The 15,633-nt window shown below is 35.0% G+C and overlaps 1 protein-coding gene across 3 annotated transcripts in view; it reads right to left on the bottom strand.

The window, feature by feature from the left end:
- Positions 1–885: 885 nt before the first annotated feature.
- The window catches only part of SCAF11 (SR-related CTD associated factor 11), an 87,891-nt gene continuing 73,143 nt past the window's right edge, over positions 886–15,633 (bottom strand). For 2 of the 3 annotated variants that reach the window (XM_020873105.2, XM_020873107.2), the window contains 9 exons: positions 13,128–13,186; positions 12,851–12,957; positions 11,839–11,940; positions 10,063–10,169; positions 6,702–9,395; positions 5,652–5,995; positions 4,410–4,628; positions 3,945–4,064; positions 886–3,678 (listed from right to left, as the gene is read on the bottom strand). In XM_020873105.2, the coding sequence (XP_020728764.2) occupies positions 3,547–3,678; positions 3,945–4,064; positions 4,410–4,628; positions 5,652–5,995; positions 6,702–9,395; positions 10,063–10,169; positions 11,839–11,940; positions 12,851–12,957; positions 13,128–13,186 (3,884 nt within the window). In that variant the 3' untranslated portion in view covers positions 886–3,546. The remainder of the gene's footprint in view (positions 3,679–3,944; positions 4,065–4,409; positions 4,629–5,651; positions 5,996–6,701; positions 9,396–10,062; positions 10,170–11,838; positions 11,941–12,850; positions 12,958–13,127; positions 13,187–15,633) is intronic. The other variant, XM_020873106.2, reaches the window with a different exon arrangement.

Raw genomic sequence — 15,633 nt, 5'->3', positions numbered from 1 at the left:
GAATATAGACATCAGAATATATCTTCAATTTATTAAGGGGTATAAAAATACAGAACAGTTTACAGACTATTATGCATGTGCTAGGGGAAAAGATATGTGAAACCTATTTTCCTGGAGCCTTAAAAAGTGTTCTTATAAATGCTTTGGAGAATCTGGGGAAAATAACTTTCTGATGATTCCTTCTGCAGAGAACAAGCAACTTCGGAAAACAATGGATTTTAAACTAAATATAAAGAAATTACACTTTGTGTATACACTTACACCTTAAAATGTTTTACAGGGAAATAAAAACTCTTCTAGGAATCAATCCACAGAAAATCATCTGAAATGGGCATTATCTGTGTATAAGGAGGCTTACATCATTTATATTAGTGTAACAGACCTAATTTCATTATTTAGTGAAAACAGCTTAGTACCCAATATTGGAGGACTGGTTCCAGTAATAGTGTATCTGTGTAAGTGATACTATATGGATATTAAGAACCATGCTGCACAATAACTTTTATTAAAATGGAAAATTCTCAATACAAGTGAAAAGGATGTTACAACAGTTATGTGCAATTTGATCAGTGTTAATAGTTGTTACCTTTAAATGGTAAGATTAGGGGCTATTTTTCTTACTTTTCCCCTCTTCTGATTGCTTTTTAATTTAGTAAAAGCATTTCTAATTTCCTACAGTGATTATATAATTACAAAAAATGCTATTATAATACATGCTTATAGCTAACTTCAAGCTTTCTTTACAACCTGGACATTTATGGAACTATGATGCTAGTCCAGCTACTTCAATGCAAATCCAAGAAATACTGCAACCCATCTGAAAAGTTAAAATGAAGTGTAAGTCATCATTTCCCAGGAATCTTAATAAAACATTAAAGACACTACTGTTTATCAAAAGAATTTATTAGAAAATATTACATACTACATATCTGTTTAAAGAGTATTGTTTCAGTAGACAGCACTCCATCCTCATACTACAAACAATGTCTCATGGACCATGGAGCAACCACTGTGCTTCTGAAGCTACATCTTTTGGATGGAACATTTAGGCAGTACATACCGTGGCCATTTAAAGGAAGATAATGGAAAATGTCATTACCAGAGGGGAAAACAATCCAAATTTTTGGAATGTTAAAATAACAAGTAACTAATTTTAGTCTCAAAATTCTAGGCATCACTATCGCCTAAAACATCAGTCAATGTGACTAGTAAGTTAGAGGGACCAAGGTTTCAAAGATCAAGTTAATACTGAATCTTCATATATAAAGAGAAATCTGCAACCCCACAAAATGTTTTTAAGTTTGTACACATGCAACTTAATTTCTGATAAAAGAATGGGGAATGTTAAAAAGCAATGTATTCTTTTTAACATAAAGCATGCACTTTCTAATACATTCTTAAATATTTCAGAGTTGATTCTAGTCCAGTAGTATTCTTATTTCAAGTGCAGTCTAACCAGTACCCCCAACCAGATACAGAGTACATATCTGTTATTCAAAAAATGTGTATTAAGAATTCAATTAACTCATGGTACTGCTACCAAAGATATGAGACTTTAACTCTTGACCACATCATTTACTTTTTCAAAACTTTTAAACATGTTTGCACAAGCTAAATGGTATAAAGCAAATTTTAAACTGTCATCCAACTCCCAAATCTCACTGAAATAAGATGTAGGAAAAATATGTTGTGTGATTAGTCAACTTAGGCAATTTGCTACAAAATTTTCTAAGTGGGAACTAGCTTTAATCCAAAATCGAAAGTTCACAGAACTGTTTTTTAGAAACAAAAAGTTCTAAAACTTTAGAGTCCAAAACCAAAACAAATGAGGAGGTGTGTGTTGACAATTGAAACACTGTCTTAATATTTTATTAGAAGAAATATACTTCCAAAACTCTTGCCCCATCATAATCTTAACATAAACTTTAATTAAAAATATATATAAATCAGTAGAACACCATATTACAAACGCCCAGAAATGCAGAATAAAGATCAGAAACTGCTTGGAAGTATTTCTAACACTTTTTGGGATTATACTCATAATCAAAGATTATGAAGTAGTGCAATCATTACTGGGGCCAACATTTTAAAATTCGCCTATCGAAGCTAGCACCAGGAAAGTATTACACACATAAACTGAGAAACAGATAATCTTTACTTCAGAAAAGCAGTCCTGGAGTATTGCTTTCACTATTTACCTAGCATAATGGTCAGCCTGTCTCACTGAGGCATATATCTATCTTTGCGCCATTAACATCTGATCTGAAGTGCTTTCCAGTTATTTGGTATCTATTGAAAATTGTTACTGGAATGAAACAGTTTATCATGGAGTTAACCCATTTTTTCTTCCAAGATGCCAAATAAAATAATAAGGCTAGAACATTTTAAACTTACTTTTAATAAAAATTAACAGATTCTAGTACTAAAAAAAAAAAAAAAAATCTCTAGCCCCTGAAAGCCTAAGACTCCATTATTTAATTCCTCTCCTTTTTCCAAAACACAGGTTTTAAGGTCTCGAATTTTGTAAAATGGTTACCAAATTAACACTTTATTCACTGTAAAGCATTTGGAGATTTCCCAAGTGTAAGAAGAATTTCATTAGTAATTAATAGATGGATCAACAACGTGAAAGCCCCTGAAGCGAATATCATGATTTTATTTTGCCTTAGACCCAAGGAAAGGAGGGTCACGACTTAAAAGCAATTCTCCAGTTGGCACAAGCAGTTTACCATTTCTGATGAGCAGAAGATATTATGGAAGAACGTAATTTTTACAAGGTCAACACTTTTTCCAAACAGGTCTTCTAAATTCAACAGAGCTGAGAGTGCCAAAGTTGTAAATGTAACAAATCAAACTGCTTCATCTCAATTGGGGAAAAGAAGGCACAAAAGAAAAACAAGCAGCATAACTTTTATTTGGTGATACAATAGGTGAACAGTGTTCTAAAGTTCTGAACACTGAATTTTACTCATGATCATATCTTCTACCTAAGCAATTTATTCAGATGTGTGCTTTAAAAATACACATTAAGAACCCCGCAACTGGTATGTTCTGTTATTAGAAATAGTCTTCATGGTAATACATTATCTTTCTATAATTAGAGAGAAAAATCATAAGACCATTTTTTATTTTTAGCCTGACAGAATAAATGTATTATATATATCTCTTCCAAAACCAGTGCACTCTGAAGTTTCTAATTTATGCACTCCATTGTTCAAATCAAAAACCTGTACATCTTTCAGCATCCACAGTATAACCCAGTCCTAGTAAAAATGCATATTCCTTTAAACCCTTTACTTTCCCTTGAATTTTATTTGGGTGGGGGGCGGGAAATGGAGAGGAGGAAAAGATATAGATATTGTGGTGCTGAACTATATTTATTTAGAACAAAACATTATATCCTACATTAAAAAAGATAATTTTATCAAAACCAAATTTCAATCACAGCTATGTATGACTTTCAGGTAAAGGTACATGTTGAAATTGCACTTTGCAGATATCTCATCAGTGTCCGTTCTACTGCTCCCCTTTCAGCACACGTTTTTATCATGCAGACATAGGTTCTTCCAGAGTTTTCTTTTGGCTTCCCTTCCGTGAATATTTGTATTTGTCTACATAGGCTTTAACCAGATTTGCCACTTTAGTAGAATTTACTTCTCCACTCTTACTATGACACACCTATAAAAAAGACAGAATTTTTTTTCATACTTAAAGGGATTAAAGGGAAAGTTCTTTGAAAAACAAATACCCCAGAGACATAATCAGACATTGTTACGTGTTTTGTATTGCCTATAAGGTATATATTTCATTTTCTCAAAAGGTAAAAAAGCTGATTAGTAGAAGCTACCTCTTACTATTTTAGTTAGATTTAATTAAGCATTTCTTTATTAAAATAGGACTGTTCAAAATAATATGTACGTAACTCCACTAAAGCTATAACTTACTTTATCTACTGCTTTCCGTACAATCTCTTTATATTCTTCCTTGGTGATGTCTTTATTTTGATAAAATGGCTTAATGGCCAATTTTACCTCCTGTGCTGCTTTTTCTTGAATTTGCAGTTTCTGATAAGAGGAAAATGTGTAATTATTATTTGCCAAATCACAAACTTTCAAAAAAATTATTTAAAAATATAAAATTGAAAACACTGCACAATTACAAGAAACTGTTCCAATATTAGCATCATAAATACAAAATAGTTATTTACTAACACAAATCAAACATTTCTAAAAATAAACAAGAAATACAGCCAATAATTCAATGGGCACCAACATATGTAGAGAATTCTTTAAATTGGAATTTAAGACTATCAAAAATAAATTCTCTTTGCCACTTATACAACAGAAAACTGTTATTTTTATCATAATCATATGCAGAATTATGTAGATTGCTCTCAACTTTGAACTTGCCTTGTCTGTCTTCGAGCTATCTGCGCTGGCTTCCACTGTAACACTTACTTTGCTTTCCGCCAATTTTACAGCAGCATTAGAAGCTTTGCTGTGACTTGATGACGCAGTATTACCAGAACTTGGTCCCTGAACTGTTCCCATATTTCCTGGGGCTGCTGTCGGAGCAGGCAAGACTGGTGTACTCATGTTACTACTTACATGAGAAGCACTAGGAATACCCTGTTTTAAAGAGGTATCATCAGTTAATCAATTATTTGTACTAAATAAAAGACATTTAGTTACCTATTAGACATTAAAAAAAGAAAAAAATCAAGGCAATTTAATGCTTAAGTACTTAGGAGAAATGTGTATTTCAGGTAATTTTTATCTAAAAGACTGAAGAAAAATGAGTAACATTCTTAAATAGAATCCCATCACGTCATGATGACTTTTAAAATATATATGTATTGTAATGTTCTGACAGTAACATTAAAACCAACAAAAAGGAGAAAAGCAGCATTAATGACAGTATCTTTCCTGTAAGTATCTTTAAGGTAGGTACCCCACTTTAAAGATAGAGGAAAATAAGACAGTGAAGTCAAATGGCTTGCTGTGAGTTGACAGCAGAAAAAGACATAAGATCCCAAATTCCCACTTTCCGGCTCTTCCAACTATATCCTGCTGCCAGGAATCTATTGAATTTCTGAGATATAGACATGAAACAATAAAGCAACACAACCATTACAAGTTGTTATTCAAATTTACTATATGCCCAAGAGGCACTTCTTTCTTTTTAGCACGACAAATTCCTGAAAATGAAACACATACGGTAATGCACAATGAACAACTTTATGTGGTGTCAGTCTGAGCAAGACAACACATGCTTTATCACAGTACCCAGTCACAGCAAGTTCCCACCCCCTCAAGTCCAATAAAATAGGGACACTTTTTCAAGTGTCCATCACATGACTCTAGTTTGCCTCATAATTTGGTTTTCTTAAACTAACCAAAATACTTGTTTGGATATCAGCACCAGCAAACATGTAGCTTAGATTTGATAACACGTATTCATTTTCTTATTTGGGACTGGGAGGTTTGGGAAAGGACAGTGAAAGAGGGGTTATAAAGATTTACCATAAGTCTAATCAAATAAGCCACTGTATATGGATAACCAGCAAGAAGCCCTTCCTTGAACATCCATCCCTAATAGCTAAAAGTTTACAATGGCGTACGTTAACTACACTTGAGTGGCTGAAAACATACCTGCAACTGCTTTCCATCCGGCTGTGAAGCAACGTAGCTGACTTGCTGGGATGGCGGGGGAGGGGGCGGTGGTGGCGGCAGTCCCTGAGATACTCCGCTAGGAGCCGCCACCTGCATGAGAGGTACTCCGGTGTGCAGGTGCAAGGGCAGCTGAGGATGAATGCTGAACGGACTGCGCTGCATGTTCATCAAAGGAGCAGGAACACCCACTGGATACGGAAACATGTTCACAGGCTGGTGTGCACTCATGTGCTGTTGCATTGCATTCATTTGTGGCTGCATCATATTTATAGGTAGCTGAGAACCATCACCTTGTTGGTTTGTTTGGTCTTTCAGGTTAGACTCTATCAAAAGAAAAAGACTTATGAAAAAAATCATGTTACAAATTTCCTTAGAGAAACAAAGAGCCACTGGTTACTGTAAAACTAAATACCAATTAACCTAACCTATCCAATTATTCAGTTTAATTCTGTCATTCCCAAATAATGTGGGATGACTTTCTAACTGAAATAAACATTCAACTAAAATTATTTTTAAGAATGACTTCACACCATAACATTGGGCAACACAAGCAAAGAATCAGCAGCTCAAGAAACTTACTATTTAAATCATCATAAAATTTAATTACTAACTTAGAAGGTTAATCACTTTTTAAAATCTTCAACAGCTCTTTTCTTACAAAAAGTCGAGTCAGTGTCCTTAAGAAAAGTCAAGGAAGGATAAATCTTTTTTAGCTGAGCGACTTACTAAACAACAATCAAAAAAATTCAAATGCACACATCCAATATAAATGAAATAGAATTTAAATCCTGCACAGAATTACTCCAAATCCTTCTACTGCAAATTATACATAAAACATTTAGGTCTTTGGCAAGGTTGGGGGCAGGCATGGAGTGAAAAAATATATACTGAAGTGTTTATTACATAATATAAAGTGAGGTTCAATTTAGCATAAAACTATAAACAGAGATCACTTCAATTCATACAAATAAGGTGTTAAATTTATAATCTCTTTCTTCAAATAAAAGTGCTGATAAATAAACATGTTACCCTGTTCAGCTGTTTCCTCGTCTTGCCTCATCCATCCAGACTGTGGGCCTGAAGAATTCCTCCCTCGTCTCGAGTAATAGTTCTGTACATCTGCTGGCAGAGTCTTTCTCACAGCCCAACTCGATGCAGATGTCCACCCCGACCTATCGGCTGGTGTATCAAAGGAGAACTCTTGCTCACTTTTCCGTTTATAGGGTTGCTGCTCCACAAATTTGAAAGTCTCATTCCCTGAACTATTTGAATTCCCTGAGAGGGGTTTTCGGTTTTGCCACCTGTTCTCATTTTGATCTGCATAGGCAAAACCACCTCTATGGTTGCCTCTACCACGGTTACCTCTACCACGGTTAGACATCCAAGCTGAACTAAAGTTTTTATTCCAAGAATTCCCTGAATTCTCATTTCTATTTTCTTCCCAATGAGAATCTTTTAACTTTTCTGGATTTCTGGTCCTCGGATCAGGCCCAGAATTTATTTTTTCTGTTACCCAAGTGGGACAGTCATTTCTATGTTTGTTGGCAGAATTTGAATCATCAGCATCTGGACTGATGTCGTCTTTCTCTTTTCTTGTGTTTTCATTCTGTTTCTCTGAGTCACTCTTTCTGTATCGATCATTCCCTCGTGGACATCTCCAACCATCGTTTGCCCATCTTTCTTTCCATCGAGGAGAGTAACTGTTCCTGTCATTTCTACCAAATGATGAACCCTTACATTTTGTTCTAGATCTTGATGGTGACCTTGACCGTGATCTGGATCGAGACCACCTTCTCATTCTCCTTTCTCTATCTCGGTCTCTTCTCGACCCATCTCTATCACTCTCTTTTTCTCTGCTCCGGGACCTGGATTTTTCTCTTGGGGAGGAATCTTTCACTCTGGACTGAGATCTTCTGTTCTCTCTTTTTGGGGAGAGCGACTCAGATCTTTTGCCTTCCTTAGCACTATCTCTTTTTGGAGACCGAGACTGAGATCTCCTCCTTTCTCTTGCACTATCCTTTTTGGGGGACTGAGAACGAGATTTTCTCCGTCCTCTAACAGATTCTTTCTTAGGAGATGGTGATCGAGACTTCCTGCTATCTTTTCCAGTTTCTCTTTTGGGAGACGGAGACTGAGACCGCTTCTTTTCCCAGGCAGTATCTTTGTTGGGAGACCAAGTTGTAGACGGAGAGTGAAATCTAGATCTTCGCGTACGAGGCTTTTTGGCTTTATCTGTCACATCTACTGGGTTTTCAGATGGTTGAGATACAGTTTCAACCTTTTCATTTGGAGGATCAGAAGATGACATATTCTTTTGGGAACTGTGCTCCACAGAATTTTCACTTACTTGTTTAGCATCAGCATTTACAGATGGATCGATTTCGGATTCATTTTGGTCACTGCAAAATGAATCACATTCCATAGATATCATTTCATTATTATCCTCACTAAAATGCTTCTGAATCAGTGCAACGTGTGTTTTAGGCAATTCTGTAGATCTGGGATGTTCAATCAAAGATTCAGTCTTTTCTTCTAAAGATTTGTCCAATTTGGTGTTAAGATTTTTTTTTAATAAACTATTTTCAGAGTCTTGAATACTATTGAGAGTTTCATTCCCTGAAGTATCACATGTTGCAATTATGTCTGCATCTTCATTTTCAACATGTCTAAGCAAATGAACCTCTAAACTCTCAATAGGTTTTCTGTCCACTGCTTGTATAACTCCACCCTCTGAAGATTCTAATTTGGGACTGTCAATAAGCTGTTCTGTTTTTACTGTAGAATCTCTATGATCAATAATATTTACTATAGGACTCTCCATAACTTTTTCTTCATTAACTATTGACTCCGCATTCTCAGGTAACTCACCTAAGCTTGATGCGGGTTGGTACACTTCAATTTCAGATCCTGAACATGTAAGAGAATCATTTGGAGCATGATCTATACATATATCTGCTTTTATTTCTGATTCTGAAGGTTCAGCTACTGGGTCTTGATTTCCCAATGAATCACTTCCTTTTTTGGAAGTACTTGCAGAAATCTCACCTTCCAGACATAAAACATTAACTTCTATACCTGTATTCTCAACTTCTTGAATTTCCTCCTCCCCTCCAAATAACACAGGAGGATCTTGGGCACCAGACTCGGAATGTAAAGTTTCTACTCTTTCCTCTGTATCATGGGTCTCAGCACCTTCTTCACTCTCTTTTAATGGCTCACTGCAACTTCTTAAGCCATTAGCAGACTCATCTTCTACATTTATCTGCACAGTGTTAATACTTTCTACATCTGATTGGTGTTCTTTCTCTAACTCAGGTGGTATGTCAGGTTCTGCTACTTCTTCATCAACTGAATCACTGGAAGATGATTTTTCAGGGGTAGGCACAGAGCTTCGAAGTTTCTTTTTCAATAAAGGTAGTTTTCTTCCTCTTCTTACAGACTTCCGTTTTGGAGCCTGCCTTGTTTGCTTCTCTGACTCACCTGAAGAGGAAACACTTACAGATGGATTATTGTTATCTGGGGCATCACACCCAGAAATATTTGATACTGGGGATCTCTGAGACTGACTGACTGGTTCAGCTCTTGTGTTACGTGTAGATCTTCTTGTAGGTGTTGCTGCTGCAGGTTTTCGTCTTGATCCTCTGGTGTTTGAGGTACCAGAAGTTTGCTTCTTCTCTTCCCCTTCTTGAGTATGTGCTAATGCATAGCCTTTGCAAGAAGTACCTAATAGTATACAAAAAGGAAAAAGTAAGTATATGTTTCATCAAGTGATAAGAATTGATAGAATAAGCTATCATTTTATTTTAAAATATGCATAAAATAGACATCTATAACAGTAAAACAAAATATACTTGTGAATTGAATTATTAATAAATGCATAGCTACTAACATCAGAGTAATACCAATTTTTGAAAGCTACTGAAATGAGTTATCCCAAGATTTGAATCCATGTGGGCAATTCTATAGTGAAAAAAACAAAAGAAAATTTTTGGTCTGTTAATTGCCATTTGCTTTATGAATCATAATACCTAGGCAAAAGCAGGACACAACAGCTATCCACAAATAGTAAAGACTCAAACTATTTGTTCACAATTCATAGGAGGTATTACTTCTAAAAATCAGTGGTTTGAACCCTGAACCTCTAAACAGAAAGGAAACTTCTAATCAGTTCCTCAAAGATACAAAGTTGTAATTTCTTAAAGTAAAAGGACTTTCTAGTTGCAACAATTTTAAAGTCAAGTCACTGTACAAATATTTATAGAAATATCTAGGACTCATTATCCATACCTTATTTTACAGCATTTCTAAGTCATCAAAACCTACACGTTTCATGAGACTGAAAGAGGCTTAGTAATTTTTTTTTAACTAGAAAGAAATTCAAAAACTTTACCAAAATTTTCTAAAGATATGGTACTTGTTGGAAGAATAGTTCTTGGCAACACAGAAGAGATGAGAGGAAGGACTTCTATTTCAATATTGCAGGGTATAAAACTAATTCTGAAAATTTAAAACAAAATAAAGACATTTTTGTTTAAATAATAAAACCAGCAATTTATAAGTATTAATTTTCCAAATAAGCTAGAAATATTAAACTATAGGTGCTTAAATTATTTTTGCCAAACAACTAAAAATGTAAATTCAAGGTTACTCATAGTAACCAAGATGGCTACCAACTGGTTACAAAAAATAAAAATATAAAAAACCTTCTAAAAGCATGCTTTTTCAATAAATTAATAGCAAAATGTTATCAAGGGCAATTTAATATACAGTAGTTGATTCTCATTTAAATAAGTTAATGCAATTATTTTGTCAAGAATTTTAACTTTTTTTCACTACTTGAAAAATAACCAACTTGGACAATGAAATGTAGATAAATAAAATACACAAATGAAATGTACAGATTTTAAGTGCATAGTGTAATGACTTTTGGCCAGTTGTATAAATATACTTGTATAACCAATACCCCAAACAAGAAATAGAACATTTCCAGCATCCATATCATTCCCCATCCTATGTCCAGGCAACCAAAAAGATAATTGAACTGAGTTAATCGGCTCAGGTTTTAAAGAAATTAGCAAGGTCAAAGGGGAATCAGTCCATAAACAAAAATGTAAAAAAACTGAAAGGAAAGTTACATCACTTGAATTTTGAATTTTTTTGTTAGATTTATGTTTTTATGGCATATATCAAGGCCAAAAATATCAAAATACATTTTTAAAAAGGAAAAAAGAACCGCAACTGATTTCTATTGCTATGGTATATGCTAAAATTCCTCAATCTGAAGACAATGGTTCTTAAAAGTTCCCAGGATCCCTCTGGACCTGCAAGACCCCAGTTACTGCAGTCATACCAAACCCTCTCAGCTTCTTCCTACTCTGACTCATATCTGTTCAGTTAGGTCTCCTAACAAAAGACTATTTCATCCAGTCTAAGGTGAGATTCTGGAGGATGAAAGAAATTTGAAAAACAATGTGCATCTTGCACACAAAAAATATACAGCTCTAAGGGAAAATTTCATATTTTACATATCTGGACTTTGTCTAATTTTACTTATTTATATTCCACTGTTACTCCTAGAGAATGAAGGCCCTATGCAGAACTCCATTACAGTGACATATAAAAGTTATAGGAATGAATATAAAACTCTGGCAAGGAACTTAATCTTTACATAGGAGCTTGACTTAAGTACATATCATGTACCTAGCAAGCAATGTGCTAATATTTTCAGGGCTTACACTAAAAGAGAAAAGGCTACGCTATATAGAGAGTCATGAATGCCAGGGCAAAGTAGGGACTTGATCAAGCAGTTGTTTAGAATAACAGTGGAGATGAAGTGTCATAACAAAAGCAATGCTTCAGCTAACAGCACACAGGGAAGACTGGAATGGAGGAAAAGATAACAGAATGCTATTACTAATAATGAACCTTATCGTTTAGGTGTTCTCCCTGTTAAAGAAATCAAATATTTACATTATTAAACAAACAAATACAATATTCTTTATTTTTCAAGGGGTTCCTTAAATAGAGACCTTTCATTAGGCATCTGAAACACCAAGATTTAATTAAACAAAACTTTCTTAGAAATATAACTGTTGATTATCTCTGTATATAATACTATCTTATGCACACATTAGCATTTAAACATTTTAGTAAACAATTTTTTTACCTTCCAATTCCAGGTAATGTATCAGGAAACCATGACAATTCCAGTTCCTGTCTCTTCTGCCTAATCAAAGCACTGACTTCATTGACTTCTATAAATTCTGTACTAAAAGATAAATTTTAGATCCTCATCAGAATTCCAAAATTTTAAGTACAGAATAACAAGTGGGTTATATCATGAATAACAGAAATTTTAATACCCAGCATTATAAGTCACATTAAAAAAAAAGAAACTTTTTCTATATAAACACTTTTCAAAATGGACCCATTCCTAAAGTAACTTAAATTTTTATATTACAAATAAAAATGGAACTAATCTGACTTGTGACCACTTTTATAAAGTCAATTCAGACTAATATTATTAGTATTGAAAAAAAGAAGTAACACTATTTCTTTCCCATGAACCAAAGCTGCAAAGAGCAGTTCAAGCCGAAAATTCTAGGTGCAATAGTTTGCCATCTGAAACTACACATAAGACAAAGGAACAAAATAAAGGAGGCATGGTTATTTTTAAAACCCAAAATAGGCAGAGTTCAGTTTTTTAAAAGGCTACTCAACTGTAATTGTTTTCTTTGGTACCTTGCCAATCTTTAAAGTTAAATCACAATCTTCATCTGTCTTGTTTATTCAACCAGCTCCATTATTTTTAAACCTCAACTTAATCTTCAAATTCCACAAATATCTACACAGCATCATACAGTCACAATGGATTAAAAAATGACTGGGTCTACTCTTAAAGGGTACCCCCATAATTTAACAACTTAACAACTAGCCTACGTCTCTGTCATATACAAACCTTGTGTACAACTTATTATTAAGGAAAAGGAAGCCCACTAACAGTCACTGAATAATAGACGGTCACAAAATAAGGCTCTATTTATTTGCCAAAAGAAACAAAAACAACATGGGCTTTCATAATGTTGTTGAGCCAAGTTTAAATTTCTACCAAAAGTTAACTGCAATAAATAAAACATCAAATATAAAAACAGCATAAATTAAAAGTAAAAAATACTAACCAGTAAGCCGTATAGGCAAAAGAAGATTCTCCAGTGTAACTAGAAGAAAAGACATTGGAGAAAAAATTCCTGAAGCACTGATTTGTACATGGATTTGATCCTCGAGGCTAGAAAAGTAAAATGAGGTTGGTGAAACAGCAAATAAAATCACTTCCATAATAGGTAGGACATAGCTACATTTAAGTATTTTGATGTACCCGAGGGACCAGAGCTGTGTACCAAACAATCATAAATTGTTATTATCTAAGAAAAATATTTTTTCTTTATTTCAACAAACCTTGTTTGTCTTTATTATTGAATTTTTCTTTCCTCCCATTTCATTGTATTTAGAGTTTCCTGTACAAAGACACAAAAAGATTTTGCCTTAATTTTTATTTTAAAAGGTTTTAAACCAGTACTGATACTGGCATATTGACAAGAGAAGGTTAAAATATGTATAAAAACTGAATTTAAAATAATAGTGCTTGCATTTATATAATTTTTCCAAATGCTAGTTTTATCTTGTTAAGCCACAGACAAAAGGAAAATATAAGAGGCCACAATACAGAAAACTAGAGAAGCATGTAAAATTGCTATGCTTAGGGCACTAAGTACCAAAATTTTAGTCAATATGTTCCGGCACTTATGTGCAAACTTAAACTGTCTTGAAATATTAAACATATAAAAGAAATAAAATTATTTAGTATCAGTAATACACTTAATATGTCCTTTCCAGTTACGACCTAAACAACAGGTACTATTAACTCACCTCAAGTAGGAACTGACCAGGGGAACTGAAACCATCAAGCCCTTGTCAACCATAAAGTACCATTTAATCACCAACTTCAATATATGTACCCTCACCATCCTCCTCCAATTGTATGGAATTAGGAAAAGTAGAAGTCTTGATTAAAACAGCTTTCTGCTATAGCAGTTTTTGATTGTATTACTGACAACTTACTTTTTGGTTTTACAAGTCCATTTCTATGGATACATTCTTCCAGGTTAAGAAAGATAAAGTACAAATAGCTCCTGCTAACCACAAAAACTGTCAAAGATTACTGCTCTTGGTTTTTCTTTGCCATCAAGTTTGTCTTATTAGTCATCTCCACCTATGAACACACTTGTCTGCAATAAACTGATGCTGGTACTGCCATTGCTCTCTCCTCAGAACTCTGGGTAAAGTCTACAGAACAAACGACAACTGGTCTTTCAATCTCCAGCCAAGCTTGTCTCACAAAGGCCAATCTAACTTTGTTCAAAATAAATCAGCCTAACTGGAAGGCCAAGTTCCTGCTACTGCAAGATCATAAGTATTTTGGGTTGCTTTCATCAGTCCTGTGGGTAATAGCCTACTTTCTACTTAACAGCATACTAACTTTCTGTTACGTTACTATACAACAGCTGTTTGGTTTCACGCTATTACTCACCTATCACACATGTCCCACCCAGAACAGCTGTAACAAATGATATTTCATATTGGGGAGAGGATATTTTCATATTACCAACATTCGCTGGATCATCGAAAAAGCAAGAGAGTTCCAGAAAAACATCATTTCTGCCTTATTGACTATGCCAAAGTCTTTGACTGTGTGGATCACAATAAACTGTGGAAAATTCTGAGAGATAGAAGTACCAGACCACCTGACCTGCCTCTTGAGAAATCTGTATGCAGGTCAGGAAGCAACAGTTATAACTGAACATGGAACAACAACAGACTGGTTCCAAATAGAAAAAGGAGTACGTCAAGGTTGTATATTGTCACCCTGCTTATTTAACTTACATGCAGAGTACATCATGAGAAACGCTGAACTGGATGAAGCACAGGCTGGAATCAAGATTGCTGGGAGAAATATCAATAACCTCAGATATGTAGATGACACCACCCTTAACGGCAGAAAGTGAAGAAGAACTAAAGACTCTCTTGATGAAAGTGAAACAGAGTGAAAAAGTTGGCTTAAAGCGCAACATTCAGAAAACTAAGATCATGGCATCCGGTCCCATCACTTCACGGCAAATAGACGAAGAAACAGTGACAGACTTTATTTTCTTGGGGTCCAAAATTACTGCAGATGGCAACTGCAGTCATGAAATTAAAAGATGCTTACTCCTTGGATAAAAAGTCATGACCAACCTAGACAGCATATTAAAAAGCAGAGACATTACTTGTCAACAAAGGTCTGTCTAGTCAAGGCTATAGTTTTTCCAGTAGTCATGTATGGATGTGAGAGTTTGACTATAAAGAAAGCTGAGTGCAGAAGAATTGATGCTTTTGAATTGTGGTGTTGGAGAAGACTCTTGAGAGTCCCTTGGACTGCAAGGAGATCCAACCAGTCCATCCTAAAGGAGATCAGTCCTGAGAGTTCATTGGAAGGACTGATGTTGAAGCTGAAGCTCCAATACTCTGGCCACCTGATGCGAAGAACTGACTCACTGGAAAAGACCCTGATGCTGGAAAAGATTGAAGGCAGGAGGAGAGGGGGCCGAAAGAGGATGAGATGGTTGGATGGCATCTCCGACTCAATGGGCATGAGTCTGGGTAAACTCCAGGAGTTGGTGATGGTCAGGGAGGCCTGGCGTGCTATGGTTCATGGGGTCACAGAGTTGGACACGACTGAGCAACTGAACTGACTGGGGAGAAGAGTGCAGATGGAGTTCCAAGAACTTATCTTCTTACCTCTCATTATACATTTAAAAGATGATACTTATTTTAAGTGATTAAAGAAGCCAGGAATATAAGTTTGTGATAGGTACCCAGCCACAATCAGAAATAATAATTTCCTTCAACTAGACGGAGAATTGCT

This window comes from Odocoileus virginianus, chromosome 24 (genome assembly GCF_023699985.2).
Source record: "Odocoileus virginianus isolate 20LAN1187 ecotype Illinois chromosome 24, Ovbor_1.2, whole genome shotgun sequence".
Taxonomy (NCBI): domain Eukaryota; kingdom Metazoa; phylum Chordata; class Mammalia; order Artiodactyla; family Cervidae; genus Odocoileus; species Odocoileus virginianus.
Note: the sequence above shows the minus strand (reverse complement) of the source record. Positions and strands in the feature narration are given on the sequence as shown.